The sequence below is a fragment of the Tamandua tetradactyla genome, chromosome 2 (genome assembly GCF_023851605.1).
Source record: "Tamandua tetradactyla isolate mTamTet1 chromosome 2, mTamTet1.pri, whole genome shotgun sequence".
Taxonomy (NCBI): domain Eukaryota; kingdom Metazoa; phylum Chordata; class Mammalia; order Pilosa; family Myrmecophagidae; genus Tamandua; species Tamandua tetradactyla.
Window position 1 is genome coordinate 130,517,480 of NC_135328.1, and position 23,814 is coordinate 130,541,293.

The 23,814-nt window shown below is 55.3% G+C and overlaps 3 protein-coding genes across 16 annotated transcripts in view; 2 read left to right on the plus strand and 1 right to left on the minus strand.

The window, feature by feature from the left end:
• On the plus strand, positions 1–10,088 carry NSMF (NMDA receptor synaptonuclear signaling and neuronal migration factor). Of its 8 annotated transcripts, XM_077148895.1 has the most exons (15): positions 1–98; positions 783–844; positions 1,398–1,907; positions 2,982–3,057; positions 4,092–4,160; positions 4,971–5,023; positions 5,370–5,459; positions 5,898–6,022; positions 6,148–6,231; positions 6,370–6,403; positions 6,543–6,613; positions 6,868–6,947; positions 7,068–7,170; positions 7,340–7,415; positions 7,529–8,489. In XM_077148895.1, exons 1-15 carry the CDS (start codon positions 28–30, stop codon positions 7,624–7,626), a joined length of 1,602 nt encoding a protein of 533 aa, XP_077005010.1. In that variant the 5' UTR covers positions 1–27; the 3' UTR covers positions 7,627–8,489. The 8 variants fall into 8 exon arrangements, 7 of the variants coding, with proteins under 7 accessions (XP_077005010.1, XP_077005014.1, XP_077005013.1 ...); XM_077148899.1 differs by lacking the exon at positions 5,370–5,459 and having other exon boundaries at positions 7,529–8,494; XM_077148898.1 differs by lacking the exon at positions 4,092–4,160.
• LOC143673867 (uncharacterized) lies at positions 344–22,659 on the minus strand. Of its 6 annotated transcripts, XR_013170751.1 has the most exons (9): positions 18,145–22,658; positions 17,115–17,217; positions 16,937–16,983; positions 16,489–16,523; positions 10,531–10,622; positions 7,945–10,048; positions 7,552–7,765; positions 7,321–7,459; positions 344–2,153 (listed from the first exon to the last, which is right to left on the minus strand). XR_013170751.1 is itself a non-coding variant. In XM_077148909.1 (8 exons), the coding sequence occupies exons 1-5, from the start codon at positions 18,170–18,172 to the stop codon at positions 9,737–9,739; spliced, it is 582 nt and encodes a 193-aa protein (XP_077005024.1). In that variant the 5' UTR covers positions 18,173–22,644; the 3' UTR covers positions 344–2,153; positions 7,321–7,459; positions 7,552–7,765; positions 7,945–9,736. The 6 variants fall into 6 exon arrangements, 2 of the variants coding, with proteins under 2 accessions (XP_077005024.1, XP_077005023.1); XR_013170748.1 differs by lacking the exon at positions 16,489–16,523 and having other exon boundaries at positions 7,945–10,622; positions 18,145–20,544; positions 21,045–22,659; XR_013170750.1 differs by having other exon boundaries at positions 7,945–10,622; positions 18,145–22,659.
• ENTPD8 (ectonucleoside triphosphate diphosphohydrolase 8) overlaps positions 17,651–23,814 on the plus strand; it is an 8,397-nt gene continuing 2,233 nt past the window's right edge. For both annotated transcript variants that reach the window (XM_077148901.1, XM_077148902.1), the window contains exons 1-6: positions 17,651–17,745; positions 22,076–22,216; positions 22,286–22,403; positions 22,931–23,081; positions 23,160–23,319; positions 23,417–23,647. In XM_077148901.1, coding sequence (XP_077005016.1) covers positions 22,091–22,216; positions 22,286–22,403; positions 22,931–23,081; positions 23,160–23,319; positions 23,417–23,647 — 786 coding nt within the window. In that variant the 5' untranslated portion in view covers positions 17,651–17,745; positions 22,076–22,090. The remainder of the gene's footprint in view (positions 17,746–22,075; positions 22,217–22,285; positions 22,404–22,930; positions 23,082–23,159; positions 23,320–23,416; positions 23,648–23,814) is intronic.

The window sequence follows — 23,814 nt, forward strand, 5'->3', positions numbered from 1 at the left end:
CCCGGGGGATGCGCCGCCGCCTCGACCATGGGCGCCGTCGCCTCCAGGAGGAGGGCGCTGCGGAGCGAGGCCGTGTCCTCTGTGGCGGCCAAAGTGCGGTGAGCGCGGGGAGCCGGGCGGCGGCGGCTTCGATGGTGCGGACCCCAGCCCCTCCCCGGCCGAGCTCCCCAAGCCCCTCCCGACCGGCCCCCACAACCTCTCCCGGCCGACGCCCACCCAGTCCCTCCCGGGCGCGCCTCCCCTATGCCCTCCCCGGCCGGACCCCCAGACCCCGCCGATCTCCGACACTCTCGCTGCTCCTCCGGGCCGTACCCCCGTCGCTGCCCCCCACCCCCACCCCCACCCCGAGTCTGCGCGCCCTCCCGCCGCGTCCTGCCTCGCCTGGGGTCCTCCTCCCTGCCTCTCATTCCCGACCCTTCGTGCCTCTCCGGTCTCGGCTTCCCTCCCCGCACTCGCGCCCCCTCCCCCATGGTTTTTCCTGGCAACTCTCTTCCCGGCTCCCCCAATCCCAGCCCTCCTCTTCCTGATCAGGCGGTGGCCCTCAGGTCTCTGAAGGGGGAAGGACCCCGTCGCTAATGAGGGCTTGACCGAGAGCCAACCCCGGGGTACTGGCCTGCCGTGTCCTGGAACTCTGACCCTGCCTGCTGGTGGGATGGGAGTGCCTGCAAGGGCCAGACCCCTTCCCACCATCTGACCCCTCAGCCCCCAGGCCCCTGGGGGTTTGGGGGCATTCTTTGGTGGGCCTGTGGTCCCTGACCATACCCCTGGTCCACGCCCTTCAGAGCAGCCCGAGCATTTGGAGAGTACCTGTCCCAGAGTCACCCTGAGAATCACAACGGCGCAGGTAGGGGCGTTGGGGTGGGGGGTGGGGCCCAAGAGCGGGCAGGGAGCATGAGTGGCCCCAGACCCACCCACCTGCTGGGCTGCCTGCCCCAGGGCCCCTGCCCTCCCTGGCCCAGAGCCCCAGAAGGAACTCAGATCTACTCGTCACCATGGCACCCACCCGCCTGGGCCGTTGGCATGGCAACAGGCCTCCTGGCACCCCCAGGGCTGGCACCACTGTCTCTGGGGCCAGCTGGTTCGGGGGGGAGGAGGGAGGAATTTGGCACCAGGAAAACGGGTGCAGTTGCAGGCTGGGAGGTGGCCTGTTCCTTCTTGAGTCCCACTAGACACAGGAACAGGTCACGCAATGCTCTGTTCATGGGGGGCGGGGGAGGGACACAGTGTGGGAGGCACATGGAGCTTGGCCGCAGCCTCCTCTGGGAGCATGAGGCCTGGGGTTCGTCACGGGATGAGGGGCAGCCAGGGCCCGACCCCAGAAGCCAGGCTCCCGGTGATCCCACCCTCTGTATGCCCGGAGCCAGCAGCTGCAGGCCCACCTGGTGCTTCTTCCCCAGACCACCTGCTGGCCGACGCCTACTCCGGCCACGACGGATCCCCAGAAATGCAGCCAGCACCCCAGAACAAGCGCCGTCTCTCCCTTGTCTCCAACGGCCGCTACGAGGGTGGCCTTTCTGAGGAGACCAGTGGCCAGAAGCCAGCTGGTGAGGGCCCTCAGCCCCGTGTGTATACCATCTCGGGGGAGCCAGCCCTGTTGCCTGGCCCTGAGGCTGCTGAGGCCATTGAGCTGGCCGTGGTGAAAGGACGGCGGCAGCATGAGCGGCCCCACCACCACCACAGCCAGCCCCTGCGCGGCAGCCCTGGCGGTAGCCCTGAGGACCTCAGCAGACCCTGTCAGAGCTGGGCGGGCAGCCGCCAAGGCTCCAGGGAGTGCCCCGGCTGTGCCCAGCTGGCCACTGGCCCTGGCCCCTCCCCACGGGCCTTGGGGCTGGACCAGCCACCCCTGCCTGAGGCTGCCAGCCGCCGCAAGAAGCTGGAGAGGATGCACAGCGTGGATCGTGTGTCTGGTGAGGGTCTGGCATTGCAGGCGGCAGGCGGGATGGGAGGGCTGATGCTGGGTTCTGAGGGTTGGAACGGATGGCAGAGCCAGGATTAGCTGCACCACCATGAGCTCACCTGGGCTGCTGTCCTCAGCAAAGGGTCTGCAGCCTGTTAGCACCTGCTGGCGGAGGCCAAGGTCAACCAAGGAGCTCTTCCTGGAGGAGAGGCCTGTCAGGAGCTTGAAAGTTGAGCAGGCAGAAGCAAGGCTTAATCTGAAAAACAGGTTCCTGCTGGGAGCTTGGGGAGCAGTCTCTACCCCAAGCCCCCATCCCCCTCGGGAAGAGCACAGACATCTGAGAAAGGCCAGCCCACTTGGGGATCTCCTGGGGAGCCCCAGGATGTATGGTCACTGCTCTGCCCTGTGAGCGGTCTCCCTTGGACTCTCCAGTAGCCACACACCTGACCCAGCTGGCAATTCCCGTGTCCTCCCCTTGGAGGCATCCTCCGGGTCTGGTACCTGCAGACGCCCCCTGCTCTCTGCGCCCAGCCACGCCTCCCTACCTGGCCTCAGCGGGGCCCCTGCTCCAGAGTCCTTTTCAAGGAATTTGGGGTGTGGGCAGTGCTCCTGGACACAGGGTGAGGGCGCAGAGCAAGCTCCACTTTCGTCCGCTCTGTCTGGGAGCTATAAGGCCTAGCCCTCAGCAGGGCAGTCTCCATGCAGGACAGGGGGAGGTCCTTGCCATCCTGGTGGGGAGGCTCTGGCCAAGCTGACCTGAGCCGACCCTCAGGACTACACAGAGGGAGAGATGATCCGTATTCTTGTCCACACCCCAGCGACCAGCTGTGCTCCTGAAAGAAGGTCCGCAGACCTCAGGACACCACAGCACTAGGCAGGGAAGATGACATTTAGCTCTCTAAAGCTTGCCAAGGTGGTCAGGGCGAGAGCCACTGGGCAAGCAGGTCCAATCTGTGCAGGCCATTCCTGCCCTCTCCCCTAAGTAGGGTGCACAGGACATGTAGGCTCCTCCAAGAGGTGGAAGTAAAGGACTTCCTGAATCCCCAAATCTACCCCTAGTTTGTGTTTCTTTGGGCTCTTCCAGACGACGTCCCCATCCGCACCTGGTTCCCCAAGGAGAGCCTCTTCAGCTTCCACACGGCAACGACCACTATGCAAGCGTGAGCTGGGGCAGGGGAAGGCGGGGCTGGGGCCACCTCCCCCTCACCGATGGCCTTTCCCTGACTTCGGGGATCCTCAATGACTGCTTTGAGGTGCCCCTGCCCATTGCACATGGGTGTTTGCTTCTCTGTGCAGCTGGGGCAGCCCCAGGAGGCAGGACTGGCCATGCTTCCTCCACCTGTCCCACAACTGGTCCCCCTGCCAATGGCCCACCTTTCCCCCCACCTCAGGGGTCTGGCCCAGCAAGGCGACTGACTCAGCTCTGCCCTCACCCACCCTCAAGCAGCAGCAGCTCTGTTTCATTCACCAAAGGTGGTCCCAGTTCAGGGCAAGCCTGGGGGTCTGTTGGTGGCTTCAACACAGTCTGGGTTTCTGGTTATGGGCTCCTTCCTGGAGGCTCCTCTGCTACAGCTCCCTGTTGCCCAGAGAACTCACACACTCTCCCCTGACCACCGGGAGAGAGGACCCAGCCTCCCCTCCCCTGGGCCAGCCTGGGACTGCAGAGTCACAGAGTCCGGGACTGCAGGCCACAGGAATGTCATGTCCACTGCCTTCCAGGGGCCGGTGGAGCCCGGCATTTTGTGGGTGTGGGGGGGACTCTTCTGGCTGCAGGGGCTCTGGGGAGGGGGTGGTTCATGGCCACAGCTGACTATGTCTTCTCTCTCATGCTGCCCCCTCCCACCTGCAATTCCAGCATCTCGTAAGTACCCCGAGACCCTGCCTTGAGGGCACTGCACTGTCCCTGGGAGGGCCCCCCCAACCCCCAAATAGGTTTGGGCTATCCAGGGACCTGGTCTTCTGCCTTGACTGTGAGGCTGGAGGGCCCTGCCCTCACCCCACCCAACCCTGTGGGCCCGGCTCCCAGCAGGCACCCGAGCCCAAGAGCAGGGCCTGCCGGAGCCGGGCCTCAGGACCCCTCTGTCTGGCCGAGCACCCCTGGACTGCCCCGCCGGGCCCTGTGCCCACCTCTGTCTGCACAACGTGCCCCTTCCGCCCGTGGCCAAGGGCGGCTCTGACTCCAGCGGTTTCCCAGGGTGTTCAGGGGCTACGCGGAGAGGAAGCGCCGGAAGCGAGAGAACCATTCCGCGTCCGTAATCCAGAGGTAGGGCCGGCCAGCACTCGCCACCAGGGTCCGTCTTGTCTGTGCTGGCGGGGCCTGGCCTTCCTGCCCACAGGCGCAGCGGGGCGGGGTGGTGGCGACCACTGGCCAGGCCCTGCTCTGGGGACGCAGCAGCCAGGAGAGGCCGGCTACCCTGGGCTATGGGCACAACTTCACCCCCTGCCCCCCAGCCTCATGCCTTGGGACGCTGACGGTTGAGCTGTGGCCACTGGGCCTGCTGAGGCTCTCTGTCCACCCCACACCCCAGAGGTGTGTGTGAGCCACAAGGCTCACTGCCTACTCCCCCCAACGTCAGAGATGTGCCTGGAAACTTGTCTGTCCACCCTGGGCTTTGGGCCATCCCAGGGTACTGTGGCGATGGGGGTGAGGCGCAGATAATGCACAGCTACCCGTGACCCCTGGGAAGTATGACGGTGGGTTTCAGGCAGGAGTTGACTCCCAAGAATGAGATGGGAGGGTCTAGGTTGGAGAGGTGGGAAGTGTGAGTGTGGCGGAAGCACAGAACGAGAGAAGGCTTGATGGAGATCTAGGCGGTCAGTGGTACTGTCCCTTGTCCTGGGGCACAGTGAATGGTGTCAGGAGGGGAGGGACTGAGTGGGATTTTCTTTGAGGTAGGCAGGGGGTGAATGTGAGGCAAGACCCAGGAAGGGGCCACGGAGGGGCGAGGGCAGAGACGGGTCACCTATGTAGGGGGCTGGGCCCCGCCGAGCAGTGGGGACGGTAGTCTGCGGGTAGGCTTCAGGTGGGCCCCAGCCCCTGACCCTTCACCAGCCCCGGTGCTTCCTCCCGCAGGAACTTCCGCAAACACCTGCGCATGGTTGGCAGCCGGCGGGTGAAGGCCCAGAGTAAGACTCGGGGTGCAGGAGCGGGCTAGGGAAGGGTGGGGCAGGCGCTGCTGTGCTTGGCCGCGGGGGCTTCGCTAGCTGCAAGGCCCGCGCCTACACTCCGGCCGGAGAACTCCCCGGCTCTGCCCCAAGGACTCCCTGACTCCCAGGCTCCGCCCCCGGGACTCCCAGCCCCGCGTGACACCCGCAGAGTCTACCCGGGAGACTAGCCCTCCCCGTCTGCCCCCGGGCGCTGCGTCAGTCTCCCGCTTCAGGCCCCGCCCCTCCCTGGGCCCCGCCTCTGCCCAGTTCCCATCTCTCCACCAGTCCCGCCCCTCAGCTAAGGCGGCTTTTGCTTCCACCCTAGCGTTCGCTGAGCGGCGCGAGCGGAGCTTCAGCCGGTCCTGGAGCGACCCCACCCCCATGAAAGCCGACACTTCCCACGACTCCCGAGACAGTAGGTGCCCTGGCAGGTCACACCCCACCCCGAGTCCCCCTAGGACCCCAGGCTCTGCACTCTCCCAACGGGGCTCCCTCTGCCAGGGCCGCGGAGCTTCTGCGCTTCAGCTCTTGGAGCCTCGGTTTCCCCAGCCCTGAGGTGGGGTTGCCCGGCATCACCCATCCTCGCGGTGGGTTAACTGAGAGGGCACCGGTCGGCGCCGCTGGAGGTGGCAGGACAGCACGGGAGTAGGGGTCGCGACGGGGCGGGGCCGTCCGGGACCTGGGCACCTTCTCCCCCCACCCAGACATGCTGGACGCTGACCCCACGGGGGCCTCGCCCGAGTCTTGCCAGGGCTGCCCAGTTCCCCCCCAGCACTGGCTTGCTGACCTGTCATTGGTGGTGGTGGGGAGCCACCGGGGCCCTCTGTCCCAGTGACCCCACCTGCCCTGCCAGGTAATGACCTGCAGAGCTCCTGCTGTACTCTGGACGACGGCTTCGAGGACCTGGACTGGGAGGCCGAGAAGGGCCTGGAGGCCGTGGCCTGTGACTCTGAGGGATTCTTGCCGCCCAAGGTCATGGTGAGGCTCCCGCCCGGCCCTGGGGGCAGTGGAAAGGGCCAGGACCCTCCGAGGCTCCTGGTGACCCCTGGGTCCCAGGGTGCTCATGGGGGCAGCCGCTGAGCTGCTCTCCGGCTCTTCCTCAGCTCATCTCCTCCAAGGTACCCAAAGCCGAGTACATCCCCACCATCATCCGCAGAGACGACCCCTCCATCATCCCCATTCTCTACGTGAGTGCCGCAGGACCTCCCCACTCTCACTCTTAGAGCCCATCCTGCCTGCACGGCCCTCGTGGGGTGCTGGGTGCGGGGGATGTTCCAAGTCTGCGGGGGTTCTGAGGCGACCCCGAGGCCTGTGTCTGTCCCCAGGACCATGAGCACGCGACCTTCGAGGACATCCTGGGTATGTATCCCTGCCAGACCCCAATCTTCCCAGGTTGTGTGGCCCAGGGAGGGCCCATGCGCGGGGCAGCGGGCAGGACGCTGAGGCCGAGGGCCACGCTCACCCCACTCTCACCCTGCCTTGGCCGCACACCCCACAGAGGAGATCGAGAAGAAGCTGAACATCTACCATAAGGGAGCCAAGATCTGGAAGATGCTGATTTTCTGCCAGGTAAGGCTCGGCCACCTTTTGCCCTGGAGCCACTGTGGTTTGCTGTCTGGGGGTGCAGGGAGGGGAGGTGGGAGGGAGCAGGCTGGGCCGCCGCCTCCTTGTGCCCTGGCACAAGAGTCGAGGCGGGGAGAGAGCAGGGCCCTCTCCTTGGGGAGCCTGGAGGTGAGGCCGCCCTGTACCACCCCTGACCCTTCAGGTGGGCTGGCTCCACCCCCAGGCCCCCCCTTTCCTTCCTGACCATAAGTCTCTTCCAGGGGGGCCCTGGACACCTCTACTTGCTCAAGAACAAGGTGGCCACCTTTGCCAAGGTTGAGAAAGAAGAAGATATGATCCAGTGAGAGGGCTGGGTGCGGGGACTGGAGGCAGAGATCTGGGAGGGGGCCGTCCCTCCTGTAGGCCACCTGTGACGGCCCCTCCTCATCCCTGAGGATCTCCCTCTCTGCCCCCACCCCAGTTTCTGGAAGCGTTTGAGCCGCCTGATGAGCAAAGTGAACCCAGAGCCGAACATCATCCACATCATGGGATGCTATATCCTGGGGAACCCTAATGGAGAGAAGGTATGGAGCACCCCAAACTCTCCAGGGAGACTCCCTGTCTTCAAACCCAGCCCAGGCCTGTGGGGTCCTGAGAGACGACGACGGGCCCTGTCCCCTTCCATCACCCCCATCCACCCCATCCCCCTGTGCCCCCCGCTCCCCCCCACTCACAGTCTCCCCTTCCTTTCAGCTCTTCAAGAACCTCAGGACGCTCATGACTCCTTACAGGGTCACCTTCGAGTCTCCTCTGGAGCTGTCTGCCCAAGGTGAAGGCTGCCGGTTCCAGGCCAGGGTGGCGGGCTGGCAGCCCCTAGGCGGGGTGGGTAATGGGGTGAGGGGTCCCCATCTGAGCCGCCCTGCCCCCCCCTCACCTACTCAGGAAAGCAAATGATTGAGACCTACTTCGACTTCCGGCTGTACCGCCTGTGGAAGAGCCGGCAGCATTCCAAGCTGCTGGACTTCGAGGATGTCCTGTGAGGCTGCAGCCCACCCCCTGCCAGGCTTCCTGCCGGCCTCTTCAGGGCACCTCCTCCTTGCTCAGGGTCTCCCGGAGCCTCTGCACTGATGGCGCCCAGGTACCTCACCGGAGGCCGGAGCCCCGCGGAAGCTTCTGCTCCTTGGGATTCATAGAAATAAGTGCAATTTTTACGCCCCTGGAACAATTTGAAGAGAAGCAGCGTTGCTAGTTAACGAGTTAAGCACTCTGCTACTAGTTGCAGTGTAGACGGCGATGTGTTCAGGGCCCCGCCCCGCCCCGCCGTACCTGATCACCAGCACCGAGGTGAGCCTGCCCACCTGGGCCGAGGTCCGCAGCTCCCTGATGGTCTGTGTGTGGCGCCTCTTGCCAGCCCTTCCACTGACTCTGACTTCAGCCAGTGCCGGCCCTGCAGGATCCCCTGAGCGGCAGCAGGGAGCAGCTTAGCCTTCCCCTTCCTCAGAGGGGTGCCAGGTGGAGCCGGGCCACCCGCACGCTGTTGAGCCTCACCCACCTGGCTTTTGCCGCCCCTGGTGTGCGAAGGCCCATTGCAGCCCAGCGAGGCTCAAGGGCAGAGGCCGGGGCTGGGCCCCGGTGGGGGAGGACCTGGCACCAACCGCCAGAAGCTCAGAGCCACACCAGGCCCCCTTGTACATAGCTGGGGCTCGGGGGCAGGCCCCCCTTTTCCAGAGCCTGGGGTCTGCGGGCACCTGCGGCTGCTCCCCAGCTGAGGGAGGGGCTGGGCGCGGGCGCTGGGCTCTGGACACTGTACGATACCCCTTAGAGTGACCATTAAAACCCACCCTCGGCTGCGCCCCGTGTTTTGGTCTCCTCTCTCGATGCCCTCGCGTGCCCCCAGGTGATTTCTGAGCCCATGGGGGGTGGGGGGATGGGGCCCTGCTGGGACCACCTGCACAGCTCATTCTGGGGCCACCCCTGAGGACTGCATACCACCAGGAGAAGGGGACGGGGGGGGGCGCCCAGGACAGGGGCAGGTGTGGGGGCCATGGAGAGGCCTGGGGCACGTGTCCTGGGCTGAGCAGGGGTCCAAGATGAGGGCACAGGCAGTGCCCACCTGCTTGACCTGGCCATGGCTCCTGCTCTTCCCCTAGGCCACCGGGCCCACCTTACACATGGTTAGAGCTCATGTGGCTGCAGCTGGGCAGAGCCTCTCCCTCCCTCTCTCCAAACGGCCTCCATTCCATTGGCCCAGCTGAACTGGGCCACATCCTCTTACGGCTAGAAGGGTAGAAGACTTGGGCACAGTCTGGGAGCAGCTTGGGAAGCCCGGGCATTGAATCAGCAGGAAGCGGCCTTTTTTGGGGGTGTTGGGGGCTGGAAGGTTACAGGGGATGCGTGCAGGGCAGCTCTAGACCTTCCTCCCACTTGCTTTCCCAGAAACAGGGTGCAGCCCCAGTCCTTTCTTCACCTCTTAGGAAGGGTTCCTGGGGATACCATGACTCGGTTTCCCCTCCCCACTATCCCTGGGCAATAGGCAGTGAAGATGGACATGGACAGGGACTTTCCACATGCGCCAAAGAACTCCAGGGGTCCACATTTATCTCTCTGAACACGCCTCACCTCTGACCCAAAACTAAGTCTCTTCGGTTTCCCCTGGCCCAGGGCACAGAGTGGTGGCGAGGGGCCTTGGTTCCTAAGAGGAGCAGGGCCCAAGGCTTGAGTGGAGGGAAGAGAGGCCTTGGGCAAATGGTAGCAGTGAGAGGGCTACTGACACTCCCAGAGGGCTCAGATCCAGACAAAGCGTCAGTGGGAGAAGGGGGGGCCTAGTGGGGGGTACTCCCTGCCCCGGGCCCCCATCCCTGAGGAGAATACGGGGGCTGCTGCAGCCCGGGGTGTCAGAGTGGGGCACACTTGGCCACCTGGGGGTGTCTGAAGCACCCTGTGTGCCAGGCCTGGGCAGCAGAGGGCCCGGGGGTGCAGCCAGGAGGGGCCCAGGGACAGACTTGTCAGCAGGTAAGGGAGACCAGGGCCGGGGTAGGCTTAGCCTTCACCCCCTTGCGCCCGTGAGGACAGAGAAGAGAACAGATGCACTTCCAGGAATTCAGGTTAAACACCAAATGTCTGGCCACAGACTTTCTTCTGTTGATGTAGTTAGTCCTGCTTCACAAAGCCCCTCACCCCAGACCAGCCCCTGCCTGCAGACACGGCTGGGCACGAGGAACACAGGGCCCCTCTTCTCCTCCAGCCATCACCACAGGAACAACGGCAAACCCGGGGAGCCTGTCTCCTCCAGGCGACCTGTGTTGTCTCAAACTCAGGCATGGACTGGGGCCCCGAGAGGGCTTGGTCAGGGCAGGCTGGGAAGGGCTGGGAGGGCCCACCAGGCAGGGGTGAAGGGCCACACATCTGGTTCTCCACGGGCAGAAAGACGCTCCTCACAGCAGCAGGAAAAGCCATCAGTGCCTTGGGAGAAACCATAACAGGAAGAGCATTTGGGGAAGACTGATGGCCAGGCCTGAAGGTAGGGTGGGGGCCAAGGGAGGCTGGTCCCAGCATGAGCCCCGGGGCCTGAGGGTACGGAGCACTATGGCTGGGCTGGGCCAGCCTGAGCACCCCTTCAGGGTCCACCCACCCACCCTTAAGCCCAGGAGGCTGGGATGCTGCTTTAGGCCGTGAGGGCTGTACTCCATCAGGCTGGGCACGTGCCACCCATCACCCGTCTCGACCTGGTCCTCCTCCGGACCATGTCCCTTCTGCCACTGCCCACTCAGGACCTTGGGACAGATGCTCTCTCTAGGCCAGGGGCGTTCCTTGCAGAGGGCATCACTCCAACTTCCTCCACCCCAGCCAGGGCAACGCCTGTTCTGTAGCTGAGCTGAAGAGGGGGATTGCCCCTGCTCCCCAGAGCCCTGAACCTTCACTGCTTCTGCCCACCCTAGGCTCACAGGCCACCAGGTCCTCTCTCTCCAATGCGGGCTCCCCCGTCTTCTGTGGCGTGGGTACACGCAGGTCATCTCACCGCCTCTCCTCCCAGGCCCTGTGGGTGGGTCAAGACTGCACTCAGAGTGGGGTCTGAGATCATGAAGAAGAAAAGGTACCCAAGGCCTTGCAGATGGGACCCCTTCAAAGTCACCGGCTGAGAAGCTGGAGGGGCAGGGCTGCATTCACGGAGGTGTGCAGGGGGCTTGGGGGTCGAGTCTTCAGAAGGCTGAGATTAAAACATCAACATTCTTCATATAAACATCTCATAGGGTAACATTCAAAATGTCCAGGATACAAACTGTGAAAATCTTGACTGACAAGGGAAAAGACTGAACAGATGCCAACGATGGGAAGACACACATGTTAAAATATCCTACTAAGATTTCAAAGCAGCTTTTATTAAAATGCTCAATGAACAATCAAAGACACTTAAAACTTATTAGAATAGAGAATATCAGCAAAGAAACAGAAGATACAAGAACCAAATGGCAATTAAAAAAAAAAAAAAAACAACTCAGAGCCTTTGCCACTCATGGGACAATACAGGTCCACCACTCATATCTTTGGAGCCCCAGAAGCACAAGAAAAGAATGTGATGCTGAAAAAATTTTCTCGAAGAAATAAAGATAGAAAACATCCCAAGTTTAGCAAAAGATATAAACCTACAGATTCAAGAAGCTCAGTGAACCCCAAACAGGATAAACCCAAAGAAGTCCACCTGCAGAAATACCACAAACTGCTAAAATCTAAAGACAAAGAAAAAGTCTTGAGAGAAATGACATACCACCTGTAGGGAAACATGACAGGTGACCAAGAAATTCTCATCCAAAACCATGGAAGCCAGAGGAAGAGCCGTGTTATTTTTTTAAGCACTGAAAGGAAATAATTGTCTAAGTAGAATTCTGTATCCAATGAAAATGTCTTTCAGGATGAAGGTGATGTAAAGACATTCTGAGATGAAGGAAAACTGAGAGACGTCTTTGCTGGCAGACCTGCACTGAAAGAATCGCTAAGGGAGGTTTCGTCAGACAGGGAAACGATGCCAGAAGGAAGCTTTGAACAGGAGGGATGAAGGAAGAGCGATGGAAACGGTAAACATCCAGGAAAGTAAAAAAGACTTCTCCTCTTGAGTTATTTACAATCTGTTTGACAGATGAAAGCAAAAGTTATAACACTGTGTTAGGAACTGAAACGCGCCCCCCGAGAGGCAGGGTCCCCTCCCTGCCCCTGGTCCTGGCAGCATGGACCCATTTGTAAACAGAACTAAGAAGGTACTATTAAAGGTGCCCAAACCGGATGAGGGGGCGCCTCAGCCCATCACAGCTCAAGTCCTTCAAAGCAAAGGAAACTAGACACAGAGAGAGGAGCCCCGGGGAGCAGCCAGAAGCTGGAAGTCAACAGAATCCAGAAGGGAAAGGAGAAAATACACCATGTACATAGCCATGTGACGGGAAAGCCAAGGAAGCCCGGAGATGGCGGGTCACAGCCTTCCAGCTTTGGAAACCACAAGCCAATAAGTTCCTGTTAACAAACCAAATCCATTGTATGGTATTTGCTTTAGCAGCTGGGAACCTAAAACACATTGCCTGGTGGGTTTCTTTAATGTACGTATGTATTGTAATATAAAAAAAAATAGATACAATTAAAGGAAGAGGGTAAAGGGACCCATATGATGGTAAGATTTCTAAATTCTGTAGAGCTGTGTTCCAGTAGCCATGTCTCTTGAAGATGATTGTATAATGATATAGCTTTCAAGTGTGAATGTGTGATTGTGAAAACCTTGTGTCTGATGCTACTTTTATCTACCTTATCAACAGATGAGTAGAACATATGGAATAAAAATAAATAATAGGGGGAACAAATGTTAAAATAAATTTATATTGAAATGCTAGTGATCAATGCAAGGGAGGGGTAAGGGGTATGGTATGTATGAATTTTTTTCTGTTGTCTTTTTATTTCTTTTTCTGAATTGATCCAAATGCTCTAAGAAATGATCATGATGATGAATATGCAGCTGTGTGATGATATTGTGAATTACTGATGATAAATGTAGAACGAAATGATCATAAGTTAAGATTTTTGTGTTTTTTGCTATATTTTTAAAAAAATTTTAAAAAGAAAAAAAGAAAAAAGAAAAGATTTGTACATTCCAATTCCAGTGGCAAAATATGGATTCTAAATAGACAGCAAAAAATTAGATATATATTTTAAATTCCCTGGAACAACCACTAAAAAAATTATACAGACATATATAGTTAAAATCAATAAAAATGAAAAACTAAAAAAGTTCAAATAATTCAAAAGGAGGCAGGAAATGGGGAAAAGAGGACCAAACAAAGGAAAAAGCCAAAGTAATAAAATGGTGGTCCTAAATCCAAACACATCAATAGTTACAGGAGATGTAAATAGTTGACAGGTAGCCATTAATAGATAGATATTGTCAGAGTGGATAAAATGCATGACCAGCTATATGCTGATTACAAGAAATTCACTTCAAATATAAGGACATAAGTAGATTAAAAGTAAAATGATTGGGGGCGGGCCATGGTGACTCAGCAGGCAGAGCTCTCATCTGCCAGGCCGGAGACCCTCCATGCACCCCCACCCCACTCCCAAGAAAAGGTAAATGATTAGAAAAGACACATCCCATTCAAATATTACTCAAAAGAAAGCAGGAGTGGCTGTGTTAATAGCATACAAAGTCGACTTCAGAGCAAGGAGAATTCCTGGGGATAAAGAGGGACATTTTATATTGGATCAATTCATCAAGAATACTATTTTGGTCTGCTAAAGCTGCAGGAAAGCAATATTCCAGAAATGTATTGGCTTTTATAAAGGGGAGTTACTAAGCTACAAATTACAATTCTAAGGCCATGAAAATGTCCAAGTTAAGGCACCAACAAGAGGATTCTGGAGGAAAGGCAGCATCCCAGCTCCTCTGTCATGTGGGAAGGCACACGGTCAAGTCTGCTGGCCCTTTGCTCCAGGTTTTGTTGCTCTCAGCTCCCAGCTCCAGGGGCTCCTCTCTCAGCGTCGGTGGGCCCTCGCTTCGCTTCTCCAGGGCAAACTCTGGATTTCACCTTTAGCATCTCCAAACGTCTGTCTTGGTTTCATTTTCTCAGCTCTTTCTCTGAGAGCTCCTTTAAGGACTCCATTAAACCAATCAAGACCACCTTGAATGGGCGGGGTTGCATCTCCATTGAAAACAACTGAATCAAAAGACCCTACAATAGGTCTGCCCCTACAAGATTAGATTAGGATGAACTCACACGGCTTCTCTGGGTACATGAAAGTTTCAAACCAGCAAAAAATGCATATGCATCTGATATAACAATTCTAGATGTATACGAACCTAACAATAGTTTCAAAATATGTGCAGCAAAGACTGACAGTGCTAAAAAGGGAAACAGACAAATCCACAATTACAGTTGGAGACATAATACTCCTCTCTCAGGAACAGAACTAGCTAGACAGAAAATCAACAAGGCCATAAAAGAACTGAAATTCCACCATCCAGCTGACGCAATTACACCTGTGGAGCACTGCAATGCAGCAGCCACAGAACACATCTTCTCAAGTGCAGAGAGAACATTCGTCAAGACAAACAATCTCCTAGTTCAAAAACACAAACTTCAGCGAACAGGAAATCAAAATCCTGACCTTAATGGAATTAAACTACAAATAAATAACGGAAAGCTAGGAATATCTCCAATTACCTGAAAATTAATGCAATCCTAAATAACGTGAATCAAAAGGAAGTCTCAGGGAAAGTAGAAAATATTTTTAACTCAACGAAATGAAAATATATCAAAAACGGAGTGACTTCCATGCGGGAGACCCGGGTTTGATTCTCGGACCATGCACCCCAAAACAAAAACGAAACCAACAAAAACTGAGTGATGGGGATGCAAGGGTAGTTCAGCGGTAGCATTCTTACTTGCCATGCAGGAGACCAGGATTCGATTTCTAGCCTGTGCATTTCCAAAAAAAAAAAAAAAAAATCAACAAATGGTGCTGTAATAACGGGATACTCACATGGAAATAGAATGAAATGTGATCCCCACCATACAGCATACAAAAAACTGAGTGATGGGGCGGGCCGCGGTGGCTCAGCGGGCAAAGTGCTTGCCTGCTATGCCGGAGGACCTCGGTTCGATTCCCGGCCCCAGCCCATGTAACAAAAAAACGGAGAAACAGAATACAATAAAACAAGAAAATGTTTAAAAGATGTTTCCCTTTCTTCTATCCTTCCTTCCTTCTCTCTGTCTTTCCTTTAAAAAAAAAAAAAAAAAAAAAAAACTGAGTGATGCAAGTAAAGCAGGGCTGAGAGGAAATTTTATACCACAAACGCCTAGTTAGAAAAGAAGAGAAATAAAAAGTCTCACATCAATAGCCTAACCTTCTACCTTAAGAAATTAGTAAATGAAGAGTAATGTAAATCAAATCAAGCAGCAGAAAAAAAAAGGTAAGAACAGAAATCAAAGAATTTTAAAATAAAAAAAAAATTGTGGAGAAGAAAGTTATTTTTTTAAAACAATAAAATTGACAAACCTCTAGCAAAACTGGCAAAGAACAATGAAAGGGGGGTAAGGGGTATGGTGTGTATATATATATATATTTTTTTTTCTGTTTTCGTTTTATTTCTTTTTCTGAATAGATGCAAATGTTCCAAGAAATGATCACGATGATGAATATGCAACTATGTGATGATATTGTGAATTACTGATTATATATGTAGAACAGAATGATCAAAACAGGAATGTTTGTGTTTGGTGTTTTTTGGTATTTAAAAAAATAAAATAAAAAAAATTTTTTTAAACTGGCAAAGAAAAAGAGAAGACATATTACCATAATGATGAATGAGAGGATTATTGGTACAGATGTCAGAACATAAAAAGGATCATAAGGGAAAATTATGAGTAACTGTGTACACAAATTTGATAACTCAGATGAAGTGGACTGATTCCTTAAAACCACAAACTAACAAAACTCTCCCAACATGCAATAGTTCAAACAATTGAAATACTTAGGACTAAATTTAAGAAAATAAATACAGTCTCTGTATTCTGAAAACTATAAAATGTTGATTTAAAAAAAATTTTTTTTTAAGTAGACCTAAATCCTAAATGAACAGAGAGACAAATCATGTTTGCCAATTGAAGACTTAATGTTGATATCAGTTCCCCCCAAAGTGATCATAAGTTCAACATAATACCAGTCAAAATTTCAGAGTTCTTTTGTAGGTAATAGAGAAGCTGATTATAAAGTTTATATAGAAGGGAAAAGGAAGTAGAATAGCCAAAACAATTTTGACAAAAAACGTTGGAGGACTCAGACAATCCAATTTGAAGATGTACCACGTGGGTCAAGACAGAATCGGTAGATGAAGAGATGTGAGAACACAATGGAATCCCCAGAAATAAATGCAAACAAGGCTATTTAATCTTATCCAAAGGTCCAAAGGACATTCAGCAGAGAAGGAGAGTTTTTTTCAGCAAATGGTATTAGACCATGTACCAGGAAAATGCGTCTTGGCCTAAATAAACCTCACACCTCACCAAAGATGAACTCCTGACAGATCTTAGATCTAAATGTGTAACACAAAACTAGAAAACTTTCAGGAGAAAGAAATCTTCGTGGTGCCATGCTCTTAGAAACAACAGGAAAAGCATGAATCGATAAAGCAAAAAAAAAAAAAAAAGATAATTTGGACTTCGTCAAAATTAAAAACATTTGCTCTGTGGAATACACTGTTGAGAAAATAAAAAGACAAGCTACAGACTGGGAGAAAAACATTTGCAAACCACATATTTGAAAAGGACTTGATTCCAGAGCATGTAAAGAACTCTCTAAACCTTGGAGAACCCAATTTAAGAACAGGCAAGGGCGGTGCCACGGTGGCTCAGTGGCAGAATTCTCACCTGTCAGGCGGGAGACCGGGTTCCAGTCCTGGTGCCTGCCCATGCAAAACACACACACACACACACACACACACACACACACACACACAAAACACAAAAAGCAGACAAAAGATGAGCGCAGACAGTTTCACAAGAACCATGAAAAGGTGCTTGCAAGGGGGGCAACGAGGTGTGGCCCCCTTTGCCAGAGGGGCTCAAACCCGAAGTCGTGGCCCACCGAGCTCGGGAGAAGCTGCGGGTTACACCCGGGGCCCCACCCCGCAGCCCCTCCCGTGGGGTCCAGGGCAAGGGTCCGTCCAGGGACAGAGGTGGGGACGGGGCCAAGGACTGGTGCAGGGGGCAGGAGAAGGGGACAGGGGCAGCCCCCAGCACCCGTCCTCTCCCCTTCACTGCCGCCTCCGCCCTGACCCAGAGCGGACCGAGGAGCCGAGGCGGGCAGGGGACTTACTGGGGGTCCTGAAGCTGTCGTGTCCTGGTGGCGGAGGATACATGAATCTACATGTGAACGGAAAAAAAGGCAGCAGCTTCACTGGAGAACTTTAAAAAACAAGGCACGAAGGGGACAAGGGGCTGGGTTGGTCGGGGGGTCCCTCCCCGGCCTCCCGCCTTTGCGCCCGCGAACCTACCGCACTTTGGGGTCACCCGATCCCGCCGCCTCGCCGTGGCCCCAGCGGGGCGCCCGGGCTTTCCCGCTGGCGGAGGGTGGGAGAGGGGCGAAGTCCGCTGGGCCTGGGTGGAAGGAGGGGCGTGGGGCCAACATCCGATCGGTCTCCATGGGGACGCCCGAGCTGGGGGCTACCGGGCCGAGAGGGGCGGGGGGCGGGGGGAGGGGGCAAGGGGAGGGGTCCGGGCAAAGGTAGGGGCGGGGGCAGGGGTTCCCTCCCCAGCACCCGCCCTCTCCCCTTCATTGCCGCCTCCGCCCCGACACAGGAGACCCGAGCGCGCTGGGCGCTGCGCCCTCCCCTCCCCCTTCCTCCTCTTTGCCCCCCTCTCTCCTTACCACCTCCCAGGCCGGCGGACCCAGCGGGCAGCGGGCAGGTGACCCTGAGCAGTGTCCGCGACCCTCGACCTCGCCGGGAGTGCGCCGAGCCTCAGTCTACGGCCGGCGAGCTGGGGAGCAATCCCCCAGACCCCGCCCAGACCCCGCCCAGACCCGGGTGCAGTGGGGTGGAGGCGGCGGGCAGGCGGGGCGACAGCAGGTGCCCTACGGACTGCGGCCGGGACTTCCTTGTCGCCGCCTGCCAGCCGCCAGCCCAGGTGAGGGGCCGTCCAGCACGAGGGGCTGACAGGGGCTGTGCTGGACCGCGGGGGGGCTGTCTACTCTGACTGGGGCTCTGTCGTGGAGGAATCTGCCCCTCTCCTTGGCCAACCCAGGGGCCCAGGCTGGGACTCCCTGCAGGTGGGGGAGGGAGGTGGCGCCTTGGCCCCGTCTGTCCGCCCCCTGCAGCTGAAGGCCACCCTGACCGGGACACTGCCCTGGGTCCTCTTGGGCCTGAGGTTGGGGTGAGCAGATCTGCCTGCTCTCTGGGCCTCAGCCTTTCCTCCTCAAGTGGAAATCACCTCCAGCCCCACCCCAGGCTGTGGTGCCCACTTAGGTGGCTCAGGACCAGGGCAGGGACATGCATGCTCCCCCCTCCCCAATGCTGGTTTACTCACAGTTTGGAACTGAGCCCGAGCAGCACATTCTCCAGGGAACAGCAACCTGTCGCGGGGCCCACCCAGCTTCACAGGTGGGGCAGGGAGGGGCGGGCAGTGCCCCCTGAGCTGTCCGGTGCAACCTGAGCCGGCTTCTGGGGAGAGCTCTGGGATTTCCCAGGCGCTTCAGCCCAGTTAAAAAACTTCAAAATCAGATTACAGACTTGTACACTGAAAACGCAAAACACCGCTGAAAGAAATTAAAGACACCCGTGTTCACGGACTGGAAGATTTAATATCATTCATTTGTTACCGCCTAAAGTAATCTACAGATTCAATGCACTTCCTATCAAAATCCCAGCAGGCTTTCTCCCACCCCACCCCCCAAATGGAAATGCTGATCTTCAAATTCATAGGGAATTGCAAGGGGACCTGGAGAGCCAACACATCTTTAAAGCAAACAAACAAAAGAAAAAGACTAAGTTGGAGGACTCACACTCCCTTCTTTCAAAACTTACTATACAGCCACAGTATTGAGAACAGCATGGCGCTGGCATAAGAACAGACACAGAGACCAGTGAAACAGGACTGAGAGACAGAGTAAAACCCTCACATCCACAACATTGACTTTTGACAGTAGCACAAAGTCCATTCACGTGGGAAAGAATCATCTCTTCAACAAATGGTGCTGAGACAACTAGAAATCTACATGTGAAAGAATGACCTGGAACCATAAGCAAAAATTAACTCTATCACCCCCAAGAGAACCTCTTTTGTTGCTCAGATGTGGCCTCTCTCTCCAGCCAACACAACAAGCAAACTCATCACCCTCCCCCTGTCTACGTGGGACATGACTCCCAGGGGTGTGGACCTTTCTGGCAACATGGGACAGAAATCCTAGAATGAGCAGGGACTCAGCTTCAAGGGATTGAGAAAACCTTCTCAACCAAAAGTGGGAACAGAGAAATGAGACAAAATAAAGTGCCAGTGGCTGAGAGAGTCCAAACAGAGTCGAGAGGTTATCCTGGAGGTTATTCTTACGCATTAAATAGATATCACCTTGTAACAGAGAGGCTGGAGGGAATTGCCTGAAAATGTAGAGCTGTGTTCCAGTAGCCATGTTTCTTGAGGATGATTGAATAATGATATAGCTTTCACAATGTGACTGTGTGATTGTGAAAACCTTGTGTCTGATGCTCCTTTTATCTACCTTATGGACAGATGAGTAAAACATATGGATTAAAAATTTATAAATAATAGGGGGAACAAATGCTAAAATAAATTTGGTAGATTGAAATGCTGGTGATCAATGAAAGGGGTAAGGGGTATGGTATGTATGAATTTTTTTGTTTTCTTTTTATTTCTTTTTCTGAATTGATGCAAATGTTCTAATAAGTGATCATGATGATGAATATACAACTATGTGATAAAAAAAAGAATGTTCATATCATATGTTGGTTTTATTAATTAAAAATTTTAAAAAGAGCCAGTAAAAAAAAAATAACTCTAAATGGGTCAAAGGGCTAAACATAAGAACCGAAACTATAACTCCTAGAAGAAAATGTGAGGAAGTATTTTCAGGACCTAGTGATAAAGAATAGTTTATTATTCTTTTACACCAAAAGTACGGGCAACACCACAAAAAATAGCTAAATGGAACTTAACCAAAATTAAAACTTTTATGCATCAAAGGACTTCATCATAAAGGTAAAAAAGAAAACCTACAGAATGGGAGAAAATATTTGGAAGGTACATATGAAATAAGGGTTTAATATCCAGAATATATAAAGAAATTCTACAACTCAACAACAACAAAAAAATAACCCAATTTAAAAATGGTCAAAGGTTTAAACAGACATCTCTCCAAAGAAGATATTCATATAGCCAATAAGGACATGAAAACATGTTTCATTATTAGCCAATAAAGAAATGCAAATTACAACTACAATGAGATACCATTTCACAGCCACAAAATAACTGAAATTAACAAGTGTTGGCGAGAATGTGGAAAAATGGGAACTTTCGTATCCTGCTGGTGGGATGGAACATGGAGCAGCCGCTGTGGAAAACAGTTTGTCAGTTCCTCAGAAAGTCACACATGGAGCTACCATGTGACCCAGCAAACTTACTTCAAGGTGTATGCCCCAAATAAGTGAAAGCAGGACTTGGACAGGTATCTGCACACCAGTGCTCATCGCAGAGTTACTCATGATAACAGAAAGAGGGAAGCAACCCAAGGGCCCGCCAACAGATGACGGAGAAACCAGTGTGGTCCACCCACACAACGGGACACTACTCAGCAGGAGAAAGAAGCGCCGTGCTGCACCTGCCACAACACAGGTGAACCCAGAAGACGTCATGTGGAGTGGAAGAAGCCAGACCCGAGAGACAAATGTTGAATGCTGCTTCTTTCATGAAATGCTTAGAATAAGGAAATTCATAAAGACAGAAAGCAGAGTCGTGGTTACTAGAGAAGGGGGGAATGGGGAGTTACTGCTAAATGAGTGTGAGTTTTGGTTGGGAATGATGAAAATAGTCTAGAAATAGTGATGAAAGTTACACAGTTTTGTCAGTGGACTAAATGTCAAAGAATTGTCCACTTAAAATAACTTTTATGTTTACATTCACCACCAATAAAAATAAATAAATAATATTTTAAAAAATCAAATTAGAGAAATGCAAGTTTGGATTTTCAGGGAGAAACTGAATTTCTTTAAGAACCCCCTGGTTGATGAGCTGGGATCAAGCATTATGGAATTGCAAAAGCCTTCTTGACCAAAAGGGGCAAGAGAGAAATGCAATACAGTTTCAGTGGCTGAGAGATTTCAAATAGTCAGAGGTTATCCTGGAGGTTATTCTTATGCACTATATAGATATCTCTTTTTAGTTTTTTGTGAATTAGAATATCTAAAAGGAAGTACCTGAAACCGTTGAACTGTGTGTTCCAATATCCTTGATTCTTGAAGACGGTTGTATAACAATATAGCTTTTATGGTGTGGCCATGTGATTGTGAAAACCTTGTGGCTGACACTCATTTTATCCAGTCTGTGAGCACATGAGTAAAAAAATAATAGGGGGTGCAAGGGGTAGGGGATGTATTGGGTATTCTTTTTAAATTTTAATTCTTATATGTATTTTTTTTTGGAGTAATGAAAATGTTCAAAAATTATTTTGTGGTGATGAATGCACAACTATATGATACTGTGAACCCCTGATTGTATGCTTTAGATGATTCTATGGTATGTAAATATATCTCAATACAATTGCATTTAAAAAGACACACACACACACACACACACACACACACACACACACATATACACACACCCCAGGTTGAGGGAACCTGCTCCTGGGATACCAGCTACCTTCATTCATTGGGTCCCAAATGTGGGCTGTTTGGAAACCTGGACATGCAGGCAGACGATGGCCAGGCTTCCAGAGAGGATACCCTCCCTGGGGGTGGGGGCAGCCATACGGCCCCACCGGGCGGCAGAGATGGGCAGGTGTTGGGGGGACAGAGTGGACTGCAGAGCTGGGCACATTCAACCTCACTGGAGACAGCCCCAGGGGAGGACATGGGGGGGGCGGGGTAAGTGGTGAGGAGAGTGGGAGTTGGGGGTTGAGCTCTCCACTTAGGCTACCTGTGACAGCGGCATGCCAAGGGGCTAACCTAGACGCTATGGCAGTCACAGGCTAGCCCTTTCCCCAGACAGAACCTTCCTGTGCTAGGCTGCTGCCCCACAGACCCCTCAAACGCCCACGGTCCTGGCACCCTGAGCCCAAGTGGCTCACTGGGCTCCTGGGAGGCAACCCCCCCCCCCCACCGGACTGGGTGGGCTGGCTGGGCCCCAGCGAGGATCCAGGGCAGCAGTAACCTGGGAGGCCCTGTCTGGAGGGAGGTCGGGCACACTAAGACCCTGACTGTGTCCCCTGCCCCCCTCCTCCCCACAGGTACCCCCGCCCACCATGGGTTGGTCCTGGAGGGCAGGCGTCCTCACTGCTCTGCTGTGCACGGCACTGACCATGGCCCTCGCTGCTCTCAGCCTCCTGCTGGCGGGAGCCACCGACATCTTCCTGCCCGCAGACACCAAGGTGGCCGGGGTCTGTGAGGGGCGAGGGGGCCGGGGTGCTGCCTGCCTGCTGACCCTGGTGCCCCCTCAGCTCGGGATGGTGTTTGACGCCGGCTCCTCCCACACGTCCCTCTTTGTGTACCAGTGGCCGGCGGCCAAGGAGAACGGCACAGGCGTGGTCAGCCAGGCCCTGGCCTGCCAGGCAGAAGGTCAGCAGGGAGGTGGAAAGCGCCCTCCAACCGCCGGGCTGGGATTTCCCGTGGGTGGAACCGGGTGGGGGCGCTGGAGGAAGCGGAGGCACCGACACAGCCCAGCAGCCAACGGGAGGTCGGGCTGGGAGGGGTCGTGCCTGCCAGGCCCCAGGTAGTCTGCCGCAGGTCTGGTCTCCCAGGCCTGCCCCCGCCCCCGCCCGGCACCACGTGCGACCCGCAGCAGCGGCCCTGGGGAAGGCGGTTAAGGGGGCGGTAATAGAGCCCCCGCCAGCGGCTCGAAGCAGCAGGGCTGCCTCCGGGTCCAGTGGCGGGGCCTCTGCCAGCTGCCGGGCGCCACGCGTCGGGCCACCACGTGAAACTCCCTTTACCCTAATTATATGTGCAAGGAAGGACCTTTTCCGCGTCCGGCCCCGTTCTCCCGCGCCAGGGGCTAGGAGCGCCCCTACCTTTGGGGGCTGTCACTTGCGTCCTCTGGCCCGTCCAGGCTTGGAGGGCTGCAGCCCCGCCCGGCTGCTGTGTTTCAGGGCCTGGAATCTCCTCCTACGCCTCGGACCCCGCACGGGCAGGCGAGAGCCTGCAGGGCTGCCTGGAGGAGGCGCTGACGCTGATCCCCAACGCCCAGCATCGGAAGACGCCCGTATTTCTGGGGGCCACAGCCGGCATGCGGCTGCTCAGGTGGGCTGGGGGCCTGGATGGGGCGGGGGGCACGAGGTGTTGGGCTCCCCGCCAGCGTAGCCCGTCCTCTCCACCCAGCGAGAGGAACAGTTCCCAGGCGCAGCAGGTGTTCGCGGCCGTGGCCGGGACCCTGGGCCGGGCGCCGGTGGATTTCCGGGGTGCTGAGCTCCTGGCAGGGCTGGATGAGGGAGCCTTTGGCTGGATCACCATCAACTACCTCCTGGGGAGGCTGGTCACGGTGCCAGGGGCAGCCCAAGGGCTGGGGCTGGGGCTGGGATGACCTGGGCAGGAGGTCGGGGTGGCGGCCCGGGCTGAATGCCCCTGTCTCTGGTCAGTATGCCTTCTCCGGAGAATGGACCCGACCTCAGGACGGGTCGCTGGTGGGAGCCCTGGACATGGGGGGGGCTTCCACCCAGATCGCCTTCGTGCCTGGAGGTCCCATCTTGAACAGGAGCACAGAGAGGACTTTCCGCCTGTACGGCTCCGAGTACAGCGTCTACGCCCACAGCTACCTGTGCTTCGGGCGTGACCAGATGCTGAACCGGCTCCTGGCCGGGCTGCTGCAGGTCAGGTTCCCGCCGCAGCCTGGAGGGGTGGGACGCAGAGAGGATGGCAGGAGTAAAGGAGGAAGAGAGGGGGAGGAGAGGAGGCGGCGCCGTGGGTGGGGAGGGGAGGGCGCAGGAGAGGAGGCGGCGCCGTGGGCGGGGGTGTGGTGGGGCCCGGAGCTCACAGC

What these genes read in the sequence shown, in the direction of transcription:
- LOC143673867 (XM_077148908.1), bottom strand. Translation starts at nt 18,172, where the DNA reads ATGTGCTGCTCGGGCTCAGTTCCAAACT. An exon ending in TCGGGTGACCCCAAAGTGCG is followed by an intron (nt 16,984 to 17,114) that starts GTAGGTTCGCGG and finishes GTTCACATGTAG; the next exon opens with ATTCATGTATCCTCCGCCAC. An exon ending in CGACAGCTTCAGGACCCCCA is followed by an intron (nt 10,623 to 16,936) that starts GTAAGTCCCCTG and finishes ACCCACCCACAG; the next exon opens with GGCCTGGGAGGAGAGGCGGT.
- NSMF (XM_077148893.1), top strand. Translation starts at nt 1,190, where the DNA reads ATGCTCTGTTCATGGGGGGCGGGGGAGGGACACAGTGTGGGAGGCACA. An exon ending in CAGCGTGGATCGTGTGTCTG is followed by an intron (nt 1,908 to 2,981) that starts GTGAGGGTCTGG and finishes GGGCTCTTCCAG; the next exon opens with ACGACGTCCCCATCCGCACC. An exon ending in TCTTGCCGCCCAAGGTCATG is followed by an intron (nt 6,023 to 6,147) that starts GTGAGGCTCCCG and finishes GCTCTTCCTCAG; the next exon opens with CTCATCTCCTCCAAGGTACC.